This window comes from Bos indicus x Bos taurus, chromosome 24, assembly GCF_003369695.1.
Source record: "Bos indicus x Bos taurus breed Angus x Brahman F1 hybrid chromosome 24, Bos_hybrid_MaternalHap_v2.0, whole genome shotgun sequence".
NCBI classification, from domain to species: Eukaryota; Metazoa; Chordata; class Mammalia; order Artiodactyla; family Bovidae; genus Bos; species Bos indicus x Bos taurus.
Genome location: NC_040099.1, coordinates 43,358,703 through 43,378,789, shown reverse-complemented (window position 1 = coordinate 43,378,789; position 20,087 = coordinate 43,358,703). Strand labels below are relative to the sequence as shown.

Genomic DNA, 20,087 nt, shown 5'->3' with positions numbered 1-20,087 from the left:
GATATAAGCTTTACAAACCATCAAATACAATACATTCTATTTTTATAAGGCAACAGATTCATATATTTAAAAATATATTTTATTAAATAATCTACTTGGAGAATAATTACAAAAGCTTTAAACAGTAATTCCAAGTAGTGAAAGGCAGTTTTCTTTAAAAGAAAAAAAAGACCAGTCTTATTATGTTTTGCTGCTTTATACACAGGAATGATTTATTTTACAAACTAGTCAGTTGCAACATTAGCCTAAAAAATCAAAAACAGTTTTTAATATGTCTCAAAGGCAAGATGAACTTTATGATATGCTTTCACATTAACCAGTATGACAAACCATAAGAAACTTAACACCATAACAGTTCAAAATAAAATGTACAGAACAGGCACTTTGAAGTCAACCATTTGTGTGTAACTCACAGTTAATGTTGTGTGTACACGTCTCATTATTTCATCAAAGGTTATCAACCAATGAAACAAATATTCCTTTGATGCAAAAGCACAAACACATTTAGGTTCCAAACACCATGTTTTGGTTGTAATACATGCAAGACACGCCCTAAATTAGAAACATCTTCTGAAAGAAAAACAAAAAGCCAGGAATGAAAGCATTTACAAGCACTTGAATAAGGCCTTTAAGTGTTATATCAGTGTTTTTTAAACCCCTTCATTCTCAGGTAAGGGATTAAGAGGCCGAGAGAGAGATCGTCTGCGAGGGTGAGGATACTGGAGACTGGCAGTGTCAGCATCGCAAGAGTGCTCTACCAGAGGAGGAGGAGGAGGAGGAGGAAGGAGCTGGGCATAACTGGACCATCTCGATCCAGCCCGTGGGGAATCCAGAGGGGGAAAGAAATACCTGAAACAATGAAGACAGGAACAAAACACCAAAACAAAACAAAAACAACAGAGAGAAAAAAAAAAAAAACAGAAGAAAAAGAGAAAAGTAGTAAATACAAAGAGAACCAAAGAGGGGAAAACACATGCTAGAAAAAAAAAAGCTTTAGTATATTCATGCCAAAACTAACAGAACATAACAGCAAAATCAAGACCCTTACTCAAATCAGGCTTGCTTAAGCCAAGTATAGAAACTTGAAAAAAGAAATAGAATCTGTTTAACTTAAAATGTTCAAAAAAAATCTTCAGTATGAATGTTACAAAAGAAGACATTAATTATATAATTTAAAACATTTTCTAATCTCTCAGAAACAAACTGATGCTATCCTGAAATTTACATATCACATAAGCTTTTCTTTAAGCAAGGCTTCCCCTGTAGCAACAGCAGTTTTAGTGCACACATGACTCTCAGGACCAATTCAGGGAGACGTTCACATGGTATGCCCAGCTACTGCAACATACTTTCCAAGAAACACAGTCTTTGAACACACTTAGTTGTTTTTCTGCAAAAACCTTTGATTAGTACAAAATGTTGATAAATAAAAGGGCTCAAAAATATGTTCTACTGTTAGCCTACTATAACTTACCCGTAATACTTTAGCATTTTCTCAAAAAAAGATTTATAGCTCTGTCATCAGAGGATATGAACTAAATGAAGCAGCCAACAAAATTAAGAAAATCCTGGGACATGGAACCTGGAGGTTTAACATGCATGCACAATTTCAGCAAAGCTTTATCTGCTTCATATAATATATTTCCAAATTTTGACTTGAAGGAAACCTTAAGCCATGAAATCACACCATAAAAATATACAAGCACATATTAGAAATATTTACCTCTTTAGTGAATATAAACTGAAAACTTACAACAATGTTTTCATTTTACTACCAAAATATAAATGAAGCAATACCAAATGTTGTCTGGCTACAAACTGTACAGTCAAGTTACTGTCACTACTATTTCTCTCACTCTTTCACTAATAATACTTTAAACATTTCAAAGAAATAACAGAGTTATACTGAATAGTATCATGTATAAACCAATTCTACAAAAAGTAAACAAATTAGCACTCAAAACAATCTTTATGAAAAATACTTACTCAATCCTCAAATTGAAATTATAAAAATTCATTTTAGCCTACTGTTTTAGAAAATAAAAGACAGAAGTCTATATACATTCTCCAGATGGAATAGTGATATTTTCCCTCCTCCCAACTACTGAGGATGGTAACAATCTTAAATGTTAAAACCCGTGAGTTTCAGAAACATTTCAAAAAATTGTTTTGGTGACAGTGTCTCAACAAAAAGCCTCTCCATTTATATTTCAAAAATTTTAAATAAGTGTCAATAAACTGGCTAGTACAAAAAAAATGATATACACTGTATTTTTAAAGGCCTTTTGGATTGCGTTTAGTAGTAAGCAGGCTGCTGGTGTATCTTGGGAGAGGTCAAACGGCGCTGGGGAAGGGGAAAAGGAGCTCGCTTTCCATTCCTGTGTGCATGCAACAAGCAGCAAAACAGCAAAGTTACTCCAGTTAGCTGGTACTCAGCTGTGCTTTCTGTTAAAGGACATAATACAAATGGAGAAGGGAAAATGCATCACAGATCTAACACACATGGTTATTGGCACAATAAGAACACAGATCAAAACTTCAAAGCTCTTTACAAAAAAAATATGCAGTACAGGCAGCAACCAAACACTAGATTTTTTTTTAAAAAAAGAATTAACACTAGTATCTTCTGCTTCATGAAATAATCTTTGGTACCTGAAGTTGTTTTTATACAAATACTTAAAAATCAAAAAGCAGGACTTCTTTATAAAAATATAATAATATAAAAATAGGAAATTTAAAATACAATTCTCTTAAATTGACAAAAGAACCATTACAGTATAGTTTGTTAAGGCTGTGCTTTAAATTTTCCTTAATAATATTCCAAATTATTCACAAAGACATGTTAAAATAATTTTACCTTACAAATTCATATTTGAAATTTGAATATGAAAACAAAGGATGACTCTAATGACATCAAACATGCTTTGCGAAGCTAAAATGTACTAAAAATTCTAAAAATCAATTCAATTTACCATTTCCTCTTACAATCTACATGAAAGTTTTAAACACACACACAAAAAAACACTTAACTCACTCTTCTACAAAGCCTTAGTTCATGTGTTTTATATACAATTTTAGTTTAACCTGACTCAAAGGCTACCCTCCCAGCACTAATGACACTGACTCCTCTGGATTACAAGCCCCAGCGCTGTCCCACACTTCCTCTTCATCTCGCTACTTCCCAGTTACAGATGTCCCTGGTAGACCACTAAGGATCACAATATCATAACCTACCTGTAAATATTATGACCAAGTAATAAACCAAACACAGAGATACTAAAGTGCTTTCTCTTCTAGTGTCACAATTATGTGCGAATTTCTTGATTCAATCTAAAAACCCACAAAATAACACACCTTCAGTACAGCTACCTGAATGATTTAAAAAGAAGATAATTGCTAGTTTTCTCACAAAACAGCCTACCTGCCAGCAGAAGATCCATTTAGTGAATTCTGAAGACTTGGGATATTTGAACCTACGGACGGATTTGAGTTTCCCTGCTGAGAACTCCCATTGACAGGGCTCCCATTACCTTTCAGAATGCCAGTACACTTCCAGTTGTCCATATAGTTAGCTGGAAGGAAAGTGGTCAACACATCAACATGACTAACAACTATGTTTCAGTGCACAAATCTACAATTAAAGAAATAAGAGAGACCTATGGGCTATGCATCTCTTAGGATTAATGGCAAAGACATTTTTTAAATGAAACATTAAATATTTAATGAAACATTAAATATTAGATATTTAATAAAATATCTCAATTTTAACAATTATTTTTTGAAGTTTTTTAAAGAATTACTAATTTAAAAAACAAAACTTTCACCACTCCTTTCCTTACAAGATACATATTGACAGATGTAAGCTACTACATTATCACCAAAATAAATTCTGTCTTCATTACAATGAATTCCAGGTATGATGTGTGGGTAACAAAGTCACATTCTCAGTTAAGCAGGTGTAAGTCACGCGAGTATCTAATGTCCCCATGGATGTAGGTAACAGAACCTCTGGGGTCTGAGTGGCTTATCCAGCTTGGCCAAATGGTTTGGATGTAAAACTGGTCACTAAAGACACCGAGCCCAGGAAATCCAAGTAGGGAGCCTGCTGGGTGGAGTGGGGCTGTCCTGACTAAAGTCCAGAGGTAGACAGGGCAACAGAGACCCTGAGGCCTGGCTGGTTCTACCACAGCCAAAAGCTGACCCCGGGAGACTCAGTCAAACTGCATTTTGGGAACGGCCACTTCTCAGGGGAAGGGAACTGGGCTGTAATCACATCCTCAGAAAGGGATGCTGCCAACTAGAGTGGTGCACAGACTATGGCACCCTTGCCCAGTGGATAAACATCCATGGAGAAGAGCAGACCACAACACCCACAGTGTCAAATGTCCACAGCGCCTTCTCTCTGCTTGGCATTTGTAAAACTTTTACAATCAGTGGCCTCAAGATTCTCTAACTTTTGGGAGCTGTAGAGAAGTGAGGAAGACCCTAAATTTTCTTCGAAGTGCTAATTGGCTAAAGCAGTTGTTCAATCAAGAGGTGACTGTATCCTGAGTCTGTAGAGAACTCATACAAGTTATGCCCATAGCAAATGGTATCTTTGGAGGTAATGTATATTCTGTCACAATTAGTTCTACTTTATTCCACATGGAAATGTAATTTAATTAGTCAATCACTGCTATGAACTAGGTAAAATGATAGAGATTCAAAACAATATGAGACATTAATTTAAAAGTAACCATAGACATTTTTTTCAAAATATTTCAGAGTTTACATTTCTAAGGGAAAATTCTAAAGTATCAACATACAGCAACAATTCTTCCACTGAACTATTACCTTTCCACAACCTCACACAGCCATCGTCTCCTGAAGATGCCAGCACTGTTCCTGTTATATTCCAACTCACTCGCCAGACCTGAGAATTATGATTATCAAACTGAGCCACGATATGGATTTCAAATTTTGTTGGCCCACCAGAGGAAGTAAGTTCTTTCCTGTTAATAAAAAAAAAAATTCCTAAGGAATTCTGAGTATGGACACACACATACACTCATACACTCTCATTGTTCTAAATAATAACAATGGTCTCACATACATGCCACCAGAAGGTCATATCCATATCCACCCCCGACCTCTGTAACAGCTTACTGAGAGCTGGGCCAAGTCACTTTCATTTGACTCCCCAGTACCTGGCATGATCCTACCGCATAAAAGATACTCAGCGACTAAAGAGGATTTTATTCCCCACAAAATGCTGAAGAATAAGAGAGATGAAAATGATTACTTTTTAAAAAGAAAAGTAGTAGGAAGAATAAGAAAAGGGAAGAAAGAAGGGAAAAAAAGAAAAAAAACTGAGGTTCAGAATTCCAAAATTAAAGCTAAATAGGTTATTCACAAGAATGTCTCAGCGCTAATTTTCCCTAAGTAGACTGCCACCTCTCATTCCTTCAAACATGTATAGCGTCCAATTATATTCAGAGGATCTAATTCATTTTTAGTATCTGCCTAAATAAAACACAACTAAGAAAACATATCTCTCTCTTTACTCAATTCCCCATTCCCTAAAGTCATATATTTATAGATAAAATGTTCATTAATCTATTATTCAGATCATTCTTGCGTCTACACTTTCCTCCACAAATGCATATAAGCAAAAGGTAAGAGAATTTTCAAAGTAGTTGTTTCAAAAACTCACCTCACAGGCTTTAATGTAAAAATTCTCACGTCTTTGGTTGCTATGGCAAGAATGTGGAAAGATCGTCCCAAGTTTGGAGCAAAAGCGATATCATGGACAGGGTCTGTGACAGTCAGGAGAGTTTCAGCTTTTGCATATTTCCTAATGAAAAAACAATTCACCTTAAAATTATCATAAATGAAAATTTTTAAAAGCCACATGTCTAGGTATCTCCATTATTCCATCTTGCTCATATGTAGTAGTATTCACCTCTGCTGTATGCAGTACGTCACAGCACCAACCTCCAGGAACTGAGACTGTGACCTAAGGAAAGGGGCGTTTGCAGATATGATTAAGGATCTCAGGGTGACAGAGAACAGACATTAGAGGAGAAGCCATGTTAAGACCAGGCAGAGACTATAGTTATGCTGCTCAGCCAAGGAACTCCTGGAGCCTCCAAAAGCTGGAAGAGACAAGGAAAGAGTATGAAGGCAGCAAGCCTTGACAATACCTTGATCTCAGATTTCCAGCCTCCAGAAGTATGAGAATAAACTTCTGATTTAAGCCACCAATTTGTAGTAATTTGTTTCGGGAGCCCTAGGAAAGTAATATAACCTCCCAGGTTTCTTCCTTCAATTTTCTTAAGTTTAGCTTCAAACAGAGTTTACGAAAAATTAGAATGAGATCTTGCTTTGTTAGCTATTAATGTCTTTTTTAAGATAAAGGATACCTGAATTTCCTAAGATTTGAGTGTAAAGAAAAAAGTTGAGCCAATAACAGGAAGAACTGAATTTTTTTAAGTGATGATAAAGAAAACTATACCAGAGCTACCCTGGTGGCTAAGTCTTAAAAAATCCGCATGCCAATGCAGGATACAGGGGTTGAACCTCTGATCCAGGAAAAGTCTCACATGCCACGGAACAACTGAGGCCCATGCATCACAACTACTGAGCCTGTGCTCTAGAGCCTGAGAGCCGCAACTACAGAAGCCTGCTTACCCTACAGCTCGGGACTCTGCAAAAAGAGAAAAGCTACTGCAATGAGAAGTCCACTCACTGCAACTAGACAGTACCCCCCACTTGTTGCAACTAGAGAAAAGCTTGAGCAGCAACAAAGACCCAGCACAACCAAAAGCAATAAATAAATAAATAAAATTAAGGAAAAAAAAATCTCTGAAAAAAGGGAAGCTATACCAAAGTCTATTTCCACATTTCAGGAAGAGTTAAACGACCATCTGATCCTGTTACCCTTCAATTCGGAAGTCTTTTAACAGCTTCAGAATACCCTTAAGATAAAGACTGGACACTAAGCAGGAGGTCTTGAAGACATAAGCCCTGCGGGTTTCCCACCATATGGTCTCCCTTTGACCCATTATGTTCCAACCACAGTGAGATTACACTGGCTCACTCTCTCCACCTAGAAAGTTGCACTGTCTCTGTCTGGCCAACTTCTACTCATTCTACCATCTTTCTTGAATCAATCTTCCAGTTTATAAAATTCATCACCATTTTGCATTTTTTTGTTTTCCATGCATGATGGTACATACTGGGAGACCAAGTTTACCTTTTCCTCTACATCACTCTGGAAAAGGGAAATGGCACCCCACTCCAGTACTCTGGCCTGGAAAATCCCATGGGCGGAGGAGCCTGGTAGGCTACGGTCCATGGGGTCGCTAAGAGTAGGACACGATTGAGCGACTTCACTTTCACTTTTCATTTTCCTGCCTTGGAGAAAGAAATGGCAACCCACTCCAGTATTTTTGCCTGGAGAATCCCAGGGACAGAGGAGCCTGGTGGGCTGCCATCTATGGGGTCGCACAGATTCGGACACGACTGAAGTGACTTAGCAGCAGCAGCAGCAGCTACATCACTCAATTTAGTTATTACCAGAACAGAGAACTTCGTATATCATAGGAAATCAGTAAATATGACAAATAATGCATAACTGAATTAATGAATAAAGAAATAACATTTTTAAAAATTAAATGCAATTCATAACAATAACTAAACCAAAGTAGTACTGACCTGGTGTTTTCATTATATTCGAAAATCTGAACCTTGGCCATTGCATTTGGACTACTGTCATCACTTCCTACAGCAATCATGGGAGCATGAGCACGAGAGCTGGAAAGGAATAAAAAAATGTGTTTTCTCAATTATAACATCAACACACATATAGTTCAGAGAATTAAAAACTCATCCAGCAGCTGTGCAACCCACTGGTCAGCTGTGGACTAGACCCCTGCTATGCCCAGTGCTGCACTCCCAGGAAGGGTACCCCAGAGGTCTCATCTGGGGACCAAGGACACCAGCCTTTCACCATATTTCTACCACATTTTCTTATGGCTGAGATAGAAAGTAGTCCTTTTCCCCAAAGAAAAGGCTTCAAGCATTCAATTGATTAAAAAAAAAAAAAAACAAAAACACTTAAGAGATCTTAGAATTTTTCTTCCTAAAAATATCTGGTCATTAACTATTACATGAAAAGTAACTTTATGGTGACCAAATTCATGGCAAAAAAATTTTTTACATGCTTTGCACAAAAAGAATCCCATCCCAATGGAGGAGGAAAGCAGAAAAGACCATCCCTAGGAAGGCATGCCTATCATTCTTTAAGTCTCCACACTCATTTGTAGCCAACTACATTTTTAAAAGGCAAAAGATAAGCAATAAGAGAATGAACTCTGAGGTGAACTCTAGGTTAATTTTTTTTTTCCATTTCTATGTCTAATTACTTAGATATTGATTTCCCTTGCCTCCCACATTCAGATTAAGTAATACCTCTATGAAAGTGACATAGAGGTACTATTTAACCTTGATGTTTAAAGATTGTTTAGTCTTGACGTTGTGATCTGCCAGTCTCATAAAGCTGAAAACAAAATGTAATTAAAAAAAAAATTTAGGTCTTTATTACTAAAGCTTCTGATAACCAGATCAAATCACCTAATATAAGGAAAATACCAAGTAAACTGTAAAGTGCTATAGTGACAAAATAAAATTACAAGTTATATACTATAATTCTTGGCTATTTGAAGGGGTGTAAATTACAGTAGTTTCTCACAAGATTTTCTTCTTTCAGTGTTCCACAGATTATTCTTTCACAATGTTAAATATCTGAGCAAGGACAAGTACATTTACAATAATATATTCTAAAATCACTGAAAATATAAATCATTTGTTAAATATTCTAAAAAACAAATTCTAAAACATCCAGATAACAACCTGAATTGAGGATTATCTCATTTGTATATTTAGAAAAAAAAAGATCACACTTAAACCATCTTCCAAACATGGCTCATAACTAAACAGTGAGCAAAACCATCCAATTCTCTGAATACAGGAGACTGATCATCTGCAACTCCTTTCTATACCTCCATGAAAAGATGAAAGAATACACCGTAAGAGTGCAGAAATCAGAATATGCCATCAGAAATCAAGAAATCTGGAGGAATTCCAGGAAGCAGAAGGACATAAGACAGCAAAAAAAAAGCTAAGGGAAAAAGAGCTCAACCACTACCACTAAAGAGGAAATTCTAGAAGCTACAACCTCTAATCAATAAACAAACAGCAAATCAATCAACCAACCAACCAATTGTAATGAGTCATGGGGCACTCATGAACAAAAACAAGAGTGGCTCTGTATTATTGTAGCAGGGTGATGGATATATAAGAGTCTATTGTATTATTACTATATTTGAAATCTTTTCTAATAAAGAAAAAATACCTGGAAACATCCTGGTTAAATTTTAGAAATCCATTATCTTAAACCATACAAAGCAATTCCAGGAGGTTTAATGATTTAAGAGTGAAAGTATAAGTGGCTCAGTTGTGTCCGACTCTTTGCGACCCTCATGGACTATACAGTTCATGGAATTCTCCAGGCCAGAATACTGGAGTGGGTAGCCTTTCCCTTCTCCAGGGGATATTTCCAACCCAGGGCTCGAACCCAGGTCTCCTGCATTGCAAGGCAGATTCTTTACCAGCTGAGCCAGAAGGGAAGGCAAACCCAAAAACCTTTCAGATTACACTTGATAACATCAAGGTGGAAAAGAATTTCTCAAAAAAAAATAAAAGCACAACAACATAAAAGACTTAAATGTGGCCATATTAAAATTCAGAACTTTCTGCAATCAGAAGTCATTATATTGTCAAAATGGACAAACCACAAACTCACAGAATATACTTGCTTCTCAAAGTAGTAGTAAGATAAAATCCTAAAACTTTCCAGAAAGAATAGGCTCCCTACAAAAGATCCAGTATCAGACTGACCACACACTTCCCACCAACTAAAATTTAAAAGATTCAAGAATCCTTTAAAATCTCTGAAATTCTTACATTTTGAACTTAACCAAAGTTCTAGAGCTAGACAAACTACAATTAAGCATGGAGTAAAACTAAGACATTTTTAGGTGTTCTAGAGTTTATAGTTTGCCATCAACCCCTATGGAGGAAAAAAAAAAGTTACTTTAAGAGCTGCGTGACCAAAGGAAAACAAAAAATCCAAAGACAACTCATGATATTAGAACTGTGACACCTAAATATAACTCGAAGTAAAGGAATCAATAACAAGAAAAGAGCACCTGTCAAAGTCAATCTCACATTATTCTGTGAACTACAGCCATGAAAACAGATTAATCTGTGTCTAGAATGAATACTATCTAGTCTTACAAATTCAGTTGCTACTTAGTATTTTGAATCAACTTATAATCAAAAGATAAAAGTAAAAAATAAAACTGACAATATATGACTGGGACCGTCTTACCAAAAATGATGTTGTTGGAACAACGTATCTGCTAAAATTGTGTGAAAAAAGATAAAAGTACTTTTACGTGTACTAAATGTTTACAAAACATAAAGACAAATACTATAAATCTTGTCACTATACAAGCAGTGTAACAAAACATTAGGAAATGAGAGAGTGAGTGTGTGACAGAGGCAAAAAAGAGCTAATTTCCTCTTTTTTAAAAGAGAGGTGAGTCAACATACAGTCTGAAAATTGATAAATCACTAAGTGGAGAAGTATTTGAATTATGACAATTACATACAACTGAAGAACAACAAATAAAATATCTTGTCACATCTTCACAAATAGAAAGCTTTCTTAATGTGCTAAAGTCATCTTTCACAGACAGAGTATAAATTGTTTAAAGATAACATGGCAAGAACCAGAGACACAAGGAAACCACTTAAAATAGTGACAGTCTTAGAATCACACTCTGTGCAGCAAGGAAAGGAGTAAGATAGGACTAGATGCACTAAGACAAAGGAAAACACACACGATGGGGGGACCTCCTTGCTGGTCAAGTGGTTAAGAATCTACCGTCAAACGCAGGTGACGTGGGTTTGATCCCCAGTCGGGAAACAAAGATCTCACAAGCCACGTGGCAACTAAGCCTGGGCACCACAAGTACTGAGCCCACACACCTCAACTACAGAGCCCCTGTCCTCTGGAGCCTACATGTCACAACTAGAAAGAAGCCCCTGCACTGCAACGAAAGCTCTCTCGTGCTGCAACTAAGATCCGACGTAATCAAAAAGAATTTTAAACTAGAATTTTTTTTAAAAGCCCACAATGTATTTGTAAGTTTAAGAAGCAAACTGCAAAAAAGCAAAATGTTAGACCTATACACGTCTGTGTGTTTTGGGTCCACTTGTACAGGATAGCATATACCTGGGTGTGTTTGTGTATATATATCTGTGTGTTTACAAAGGCAGTAAATATTTACTTGTATATACATGGGAAAAGTTCAGAAAGTGCACCAGAATGTTTACAGTGGCTAGCTTCTTCTATGGAGTAGAAATAGAGGGATAAGAGACATGACAGGGTGGAGAAAAGAGAATTATTACTCTACATAATATATATTTTTAAAAATAGATAAACAAGACCACTTAAGAAAAGCATATGCAAAAAAATAAAGCATCTGATGCTAAGTGTAATGATTACTAGGCTTCTATCACCTACCTTGAAGGGTTCCAAGAAATACAACTACAGCTGAGTTTGCATGATATCTCATGCTGCAGAGACCATTGGCTGAGATTCATGACGTCTGGAGCCTCGTAGATTCTAACTATCCCATCTGCTGAACATGTTGCTAACATGAGACCCATATGCTTAGGAGCAAATTTCACATCGGTAACGGACGTTCTGCTGTCCACCAGCGTTGTCCTCTTGACCTGAAAAAAAAAAAAAATGTAAATTACACACAAAAAGAAAGGATGTCAGAGTGAAAGAACACAGGCTCTGAATCACAGAGATCCATTGCCACTTCCTCAGAAAACTGTACAACCTTGAAAAGACACTCAAAACCTGGGGAGGCCTCGATTTCCTCCAAAGGACTTGTCAAAACACCATGTAACATAAGCTCACAATCAGTGACCTATAATCAGCTGCTCCTTTAATGCAGAAGAAAGAAGACCTTGTGAAGCCTAACTTTATTAAATTAGATAAATTCTTTCTTCTTAAGCAGTGTGTGTGCACTACATCAGTTGTGTCTGACTCTTTGCAATCCTATGAATTGTAGCCCACCAGACTCCTCTGTCCATGGGATTCTCTAGGCAAGAATACTGGAATGGGTTTGCCATGTCCTCTTCCAAGGGATCTTCCCAACTTTGGACTGAACCCAAGTCTCTTACGTCTCCTGCATTGGCAGGTGGGTTCTTTACTACTAGCACCCCCTGGGAAGCCCTTAGGCAGATAGGAGAAAAGCAGAAAATGTTAGAATTTTCATACGGGCAGTTTTGCCATGCAAAGCAGGCTGCAAACTGCCTTAAGATCCTTTAACAGCAAAAAGGAGGGAGTACAACTTCTCCTGTCAAGTCTAAGTGCTGGTTAACCCTGCTCGGATCAAGAGTATCCACTTTTAAAAGAAGGCATGCAGCAGAGACCAAGAGAATGGTAGGAAGCTGGTGTTCTGGAAATTAGGGAACCCCAGCAAGGCAGATACCAACCAGCTACTGCCCGGCTCCTACATGAGCTGACTTTTGACTGAAACTGTCAACAAAAATTTAGAAATCAACAGCTTACTGTCTATAGTTTTGGGACCCAACTCCTATAAGTTGGGTTCAGGAATGGTAGCAATTACAGGATTATAATATAAATAATTAATATAACACAAATGCTGAAACACTAAATACAAATCATTAAGTTTGAAGAAAAAAATCCTTCATATTGCCACCACTCTCCAAATACGGTCACTTGATTTTCAACAAGGATGCCAAAGACCATTCTATAGGGAAAAGACAATCTTCTCAATGAAAGGTGCTCAGAGAACTGGACACTGAAGTGCAAAAGAGTTACGATAGATACCTGCCTTATGTCACATACAAACATTAACTTTATGAGTCAAAGGCCTAAACATAAGCACTGAACTATAAAACTCTTAAAAGAAAATTCTGGCCAGAGTCTCCATGACAATGGATTTGGCAATGACTTATGATACGAGAAACACAAGGAAACAAAAGAAAAACTAAACTATACTTCATGAAATCCTTGCACATAACCCTTGCACACTCTATGAAGAGACTGGAGAGGCAACTTAACAGAATGAGAAAGTAGATTTGGAAATCACATATCCGTTAAGGAAATAAAGTACATAAAGAATTCCGACCTACAACTCAACAACAAAAAATGGACAAAGGACTTGATTAGACATTTCCCTAAAGAAGTAAAAGGGTTCTGCTAACAATTTCAATTCTGGAGAGGGGTTGGGGGCTAATCCTCACACCCACAGACAATTCTGACACCAGAAGGGTGTCCAAGGAGAATTTAACTCAGTTTTGACACTAACTACCTGTAGATAGCATCAGATTTTGGAGCACAGAGTTCAGTCCCACAAGACCGTCATTCTTCAGGTACCAATCCAAAACCCGGGTGTTACCTGTGCTTCTCACTGCCTGCTCTAACTCAGGAACAGTCACATGGAAGAGACCCAAGGGTACAGTCAGGGACAGGCACAGAGCCCCCACGCTCCTGCCAGCGCCAGGTCCCCAGATCTCCACCAGCCCAGGAGCCTCCAAACCCCATCCTTTAGGGTTTTTATGGAGGCCTCATTACATAGGCATGAATGACTAACTCACTGGCTAATGGTGATCAGTCAATCCACAGCCCTCTCCCGACCCTGTAGGTCAGAGGGGTGGGACTGAAAGTCTCACTTCCCCAAAGTGTCCTTAGAAAGATCACTGCTCTTCCGATGCTCTGGCTTCCATCCGCCCACCCACAGCTAATAAATGTCTCACCCAGTGGCTCTGTCCGCGCAGTTTATCATTTGATTCTCCTACTATTTCTTCCCAGACAGCAGCTGTTCGGTCAAAAGAACAGGAAGCCAAAACCTGTCCAAACTCAGGATGGGCCCATGTCACACGCCACACAGATCCACTGTGTGTCTGAGGAATCAAAAAAAGAAAAAAGAGGAGTTTACTCATTTTTCACACATATGTCACTTGAAGAAATAGAATACAGATATTTTTACCTCAACAAATGGAAAAAGCTGCTCAATTTAACATTTAAAAATTTAACTTCTAGGGAATTTCCTGGTGGTCCAGTGGTTAGAATGCCACACTCCACCACAGGGGGCACGGGTTCAATCTCTGGTTGGGAAACTAAGACGCTGCATGCCATGCAGCATGGCCAAAATAAAACAAGATAAATTCTAGAACTTTTAACTTAGAAGATACTTCATCTTTAGGATTACAGCTCTTCTGGAGTCAAGTTCTTCTAACATTTTATGAATTTAAAAAAAAAACCCTTCTGGATAAAGTTGACCTTTTCCAGTGCTACTAACAGAAACCTGGTTCAGAGTTTAACCTAACAAAGCTTTTAAACAGAGATTCTATCAGTCCATTATTTTTTTTCACTTGCAAATTGCTTCTATAAGGAACATCCACCTAATAAGTAAGATTAATCAAAATTATATGCTTCAAAAGCCTGACAGTATAAGAAACCATAGCAACAAAATGCTTAAAATGATTCTGATGTCTGGCTAGGAAAAGAAGCAATGAGAAGACAAATACAGAGAAGCCTAAATCTCCATATTGTGAGGGAATAATTTAAAGCTCAATAGCACTATCTTTATATATAAAAAACATCAAATTACTATTATTCAACTCTTTATGTTGACCAAGAAAAAAAAAGGCAGAAAAGTCTTAAAGCATTTCACATCAATAGAACTGTCTGTGCTTTCCAATAAAAATACTATATGACCACAAGCACCAGTCCACCCATGATGCTCACAAAATCTGTTTCAGGCTTCCCTGTATCTAACACTTTTTGTACACTCAATCTCAGAACACTTTCATAATTAAATAATTTCTACATGGTAACAACGTCATCATCCAACGGTAAACTCTGCATCTTTTTTTTGGCTGCTGGCATGTGGGATTTTCATTCCCTGACCAGGGACTGAAACTGTGCCCCCTGCAGTGGAAACAGAGTCTTAACCACTGGACGACCAGGGAAGTCCCTGCACCCTTATTTTTATCCTCTGTTCTGTCCAACCTTTTTATTTCACTTTTCTTACTTATATAGGCTATTAAGTCAAAGATGTACTAGCGCAGTGAGATTCTGCTAAATATTAGCTTCCAGGTAAAGCATGATCTAACTAAAGAAGAAGGACTGCACAAAGGATTCATCACAATAAAAAGCAAACAAATATCAATTAGTAAGCAAAATAGGGTATATCTGTTGTCATATTTGTTTTGTTGCTGTATTTATGTTTTAAAACATACCTAAGTTACTAATGAAACCTGTTAATTATAAAGCAAAAATACAAGCCTCCTTTTGAAGTGATAAAAATAAGTTTTACAACTAGATACAGGAAGCAATTGTACAATATTGTGAATGCAATAAATGCATTTACATTTATTTGTTTACTTGAAATGGTGAACTTTGTGTTGACTCTCACCACAATTTAAGAAATGGGAGGGGAGGACAAAAGATTTCCATAGACACTTCATCATAGATGGTAAATAAGTGACAAACACGCACATGAAAATGCTATCAACACCAGGTTAGTTATTAAAGGCATACAAACCGAGATCCAATGAGACACACTGTACACCCACCAAGATGGCTACTAACATCATCAAAACGACAGACTGGAACCCTCATACATTGCTGTTGGGAACATACAATGGTTTAGGCACTTTGGAAAATGGTCTGGCAGTTTTCAAAAAAGTTAAAACTATACACAGTCTGAAGGAAAGTTATGTGGCTCAAAATAGCCTGGAGTTAAAAACTCCCCTCCAGGTCCTCCCCACCATTCTATGCAAAACAAAGAACTCTCTCACCTAAAGGAAAAAAATGGAATTTAAGGTTGATTAGGCCCAGCTCCCAGCTGGTCCAGCCTCTGGCCGATCTCCAAAATGCCTATATATACTTACTCTCTTAAGTGCAGCAGCTTGCTAATCTGACTGCTGCCCCTTCTTGCCTTATTAAAGGTGATCTGTTCCTGTGAAGTGCCGCTCTCGTTCTTTTTCTGAACCTCGCCTTCTCTAACTCCCTTACCTTACACAGTCCAGCAATTCTACTCCTAGATATGTAAAAGAATCAAAAATGTCCACACAAAGACTTGTATGGCATGTTCATAACAGCATTCATAATCGTCAAAAACTAAAAACAAACAAATGTCCATCAAATAGTCAATGAGTAAGTAAAATGTGGCTTTATCTATACAATGGACTACTACTCAGCTTTACAAAGGATCAAACCACTGATTCACACCACAACATGGATGAACCTCAAAAACAAGCTAAGGAAAGCAAGTAGAAACAAGTAACTACATACTGTAGAATTCCATTTATATGAAATGTCTAGAGAAAGTAAAACTTTATAAACAGAAAACATTCAGTGGTTACCTGGGGCATAAGAAGGGAAAGATGATTAACTCCCAAGCTGCCACAAGGGAAATTTCAGGGTTGATGATAAAAGTGTTCTAAAACTAGATTGTGGCAGAGCTGCCAACTGTGTAAACTTACTAACACTCATTGAACTGTACATTTAAAATCGACAATTCTTAAGATATGTAAAACTCTACCTGAGTACAGCAATTTTTTAAAGCTAAAAATAAAGCTATATACAAAACATCACAACTATTAAAAAATATGTAAAGGAAAAAGAAAGACATACTGAGATGCTAAAAACAGGTTAAAATGCTACAGAATTTCAAACTCATACTTTCAAATTTTCTGAAGCACATTTGCTACTTTAATAGTGAAAAAAAGTAAAAGGTATAAATTTTATAATTCTCAAAACTGAACACAAAGTCACTAATGCTACCCTACAGTAAATGTTTCAATTTTTTTAAATCACCATAAAAATAAATACTAACCTTCCAGCTAGCAGTGCAATGCCATTCCCCACTTTCACTTTTATCCCAGACCTGTAAGAAAAAAGATATTTTATACCAAGAATTTCTAAAATTAATTGAGTCAGTGAGGACAAAGGAGGGAAACATAAATTCACAAAAGATAAAATCAGTAAGTAAACATTCATTCATTCAACCAAATATTTACTGAGGACTGAGGACATGTCAGTCAAGGAACCTTCGCTCCAATAGTTAATGGAGATGATAAGAGTGCCACTCAAGTCGGGCACTTCCGGTGCTGCTGCCCTAGAAAGTCACTGGGCCAATATTGACCACTCCCCCCAGGGGAAACAGGTGCAATTCACAGGAGCCTCTGGTCACAATGTATTTATCAACCAACCTATCAATAACCTTGTTTCACCTGTGTATGTTTGCAAACACCTTATTTTGTATACATTATTGATTCACTATCACTGAACACTGAAAAGATCCTGATGGTGGGAAAAGACTGAAGGCAGGAGAAGGGGAGGACAGGGGACGAGATGGTTGGATGGCATCACCAACTCAATGGACCTGAGTTTTAGCAAGCCCCAGGAGTTGGTGAAGGACAGGGAAGTCTGGCGCACTGCAGTCCATGAGGTCACAAAGAGTCGGATGCAACTGAGTGACTGAACTGAAATCACACCAACACTGTAACTCACATCTGAATGAAGCTCCCCTAACACACACATTTTTGGGAAGGCACTCACAGACTTCTTGCTGTGGGACATGCAGCACAACACTTGAGGACCACTTCAGCCAGTGAAATTCACCAACAAAAAGAATGAAAATGTGGAAAATGTGGCACCAAACACTCAGAAGGACGCTTGTTTACACTATGAAAGCCGGAATGAAAGGCAGAGTGTCACCTGTCCAACCTCAGCTGGGAACACAACCTGGACAACTCCAATTTTTCTGCCACCTGGTCATGTCTACAAATAACCATGAGCGTTGCTTTGGGGGTTACAAATAAACTTTATAGAATAAGCAAATTCACAAATACAAAACTTGCAAATAACGATACTTAACTGTATATATAAGTCAAAGACAAAACACTGAACCTTCATACCAACAAAAAATAGACATTACAATAACATGACATTTTAACCAGCTTTTTTAAATGTAATATGTCCCCCAAATAAATCAATTTTTAAAAATGTAATGATAAAACAGTATTGTGGCTCCTCAAAAACCTTCAAACAGGACTTCCCCGGTGGATAGAATTTGCCTGCCAACGCCAAGCCCACTTTCTCGAGTTGATGACCCACAACTACTGAAGCCTGCGTGACCTAGAGCTCATCCTGCACAAGGAGAAACGCCGCTAATGAGAAGCCTCCAGCACCGCAAGGAAGAGTAGCCCCAGCTCTCCTAAACTAGAGAAAGCCCAAGAACAGCAACACATAGATAAAAATTATTAAAATTTTTTCAAATAAAAATAGAATTTCCATGTGATTCAGCAATTCCACTTCTGGGTCTGCACCCAGTTGAATGCAGGGTCTCAAAGCTATACTTGTTTACCCACATTCACAGCAGCATTGTTCACAACTAAAATGTAGAAGGAACCAAACTCCACCAACAGATGAGTGATATGTAAAATGTGGTATATGCAGATACATATACTTAGCCTCTTTAAAAGTTTTTAGATTATTTAAACGCTTCCTTTCTCAGGAAGGAAATTATGACAAATGCTACAACACGTATGAACTTCAAAACATTAAGTTAAGTGAAATCAGCCAGTCAACAAAAACGACAAATTCTGTACGATCCCACTTGTATGAGGCCACGGGAGTAGCCAAATTCAGAGACAGAAAGTACAAGGGCGGGGACCAGGGTTGGACGCTTCAGGGATCGGTGAGTCATGCTTAATGCGGACAGGGCAAAGTGAGGATGGCGGTGACCGATGCAAAAATACATACTTAATGAAAACGGTTAAGGTGGTAAATTTTGTTACCTGTAGTTCCCTGCAATAACGAAAACACTAAAGAAAAAACCGCAATGATAATGCCCGACACCGACAACTATCACACTGATACTCTTCAACGGCAGCTGTAAAACAGTACAATCTTCAAAAAGACAATCTACCAAGTACTCTCAAGAGCTTTTAAAATACTCATTAATTTCTCTACTGGAATGAGCCTAAGGAAAACTTCCAAAAACATAAAAAACGGCATTAACGACGACTTTTCACTGCAACACTCCGACAGACAAAAACTCCGCACACGGGACAATCCTCTAGAACACAGCTCTAAGCGGATAAAGAAACCTACTCGGTTAACGGACGCCAATTATCGCGACGGTCACGTGGCCGCGGAGGGCGGAGAGAAAACCCGGGCCTCGCCACAGACCCGTCAGCGAGGGCCGCGCCGTCGCGGCCCGGCTGTGAGAACATGGAGGGAGAGCGTCCAATCCGACGGGCGCCCGCGGAGCTCGGAGGGCCAGCACCCCCGGTCCTGAGTCCCGCCGACCACCGCCGAGCGAGACCTCCCCTACCCAAAAGGCGCTCCGGACCCAGCCTGGAGCCCAGGGCAAGCCTGGCCGACCGGCTCCCCCTGCTTCCCCCGCAGCGGGAGCGCGCCCGCCGCCGTGACGCACGCACGCACGCAGACAACCGCTGAGAGGCGGCCCGGGCGGCAGTGACCCCACAATACCGGGGAGGAGGGCGCCCGCCTGCCAGGCCGCCGCGCCTCGTGCCCGGCAAGGCGCCTCAAGTCCGGAGCAGTCCCCTCTCCACGCGCCCCTCGCTCGGACAGCGGGCCGCGCAAGGTCCCGCTTGCTTCCAGGCTCGGCCCGCACCTTGACGCTCTGGTCGCTGGAGCAGGTGGCCATCCGCCGCCCATGGAAGTCGAAAGACACATCATGGATGAGATCCTTGTGGTCCGCCGCGATACTGCGCGCCACGAACATGGCTGCGCCGGGCCCCTCCCGCCTCCGACACGGCGGCGCGGCGGCTCGCGGACCGCAGCCCACCCGGACCCGGCGCCGGGGCGCGCACGGCGGTGCTTCCCGCGTGCTGCTCGGGCGCCCCGGGCTGCGCTCGCCCCGCCCCCTGGCCCGTCGTACCCCGCGGGGCCCCGCCCC

The 20,087-nt window shown here is 39.1% G+C and overlaps 1 protein-coding gene across 3 annotated transcripts; it reads right to left on the bottom strand.

Moving 5' to 3' along the window:
• Nucleotides 1-180: 180 nt before the first annotated feature.
• On the bottom strand, nt 181-20,061 carry SEH1L (SEH1 like nucleoporin). 3 transcript variants are annotated; one of them, XM_027526097.1, is made up of 9 exons: nt 19,803-20,061; nt 16,995-17,045; nt 13,906-14,052; nt 11,633-11,844; nt 7,696-7,794; nt 5,693-5,833; nt 4,834-4,991; nt 3,422-3,572; nt 181-849 (listed from the first exon to the last, which is right to left on the bottom strand). In XM_027526097.1, the coding sequence occupies exons 1-9, from the start codon at nt 19,911-19,913 to the stop codon at nt 651-653; spliced, it is 1,269 nt and encodes a 422-aa protein (XP_027381898.1). In that variant the 5' UTR covers nt 19,914-20,061; the 3' UTR covers nt 181-650. The 3 variants fall into 3 exon arrangements, with proteins under 3 accessions (XP_027381898.1, XP_027381899.1, XP_027381900.1); XM_027526098.1 differs by having other exon boundaries at nt 181-2,445; nt 19,803-20,027; XM_027526099.1 differs by lacking the exon at nt 19,803-20,061 and adding an exon at nt 19,277-19,577 and having other exon boundaries at nt 245-849.
• Between the last annotated feature and the right edge of the window lie 26 nt (nt 20,062-20,087).

Excerpts from the sequence above, each read along its gene's own strand:
- SEH1L (XM_027526097.1), bottom strand. The coding sequence starts at position 19,913 with ATGTTCGTGGCGCGCAGTATCGCGGCGGACCACAAGGATCTCATCCAT. Across the intron at positions 14,053-16,994 it reads ATTGCACTGCTAGCTGGAAG|ACACACAGTGGATCTGTGTG; the intron begins GTTAGTATTTAT and ends TTGATTCCTCAG. Across the intron at positions 850-3,421 it reads AATGGATCTTCTGCTGGCAG|GTATTTCTTTCCCCCTCTGG; the intron begins GTAGGCTGTTTT and ends TCATTGTTTCAG.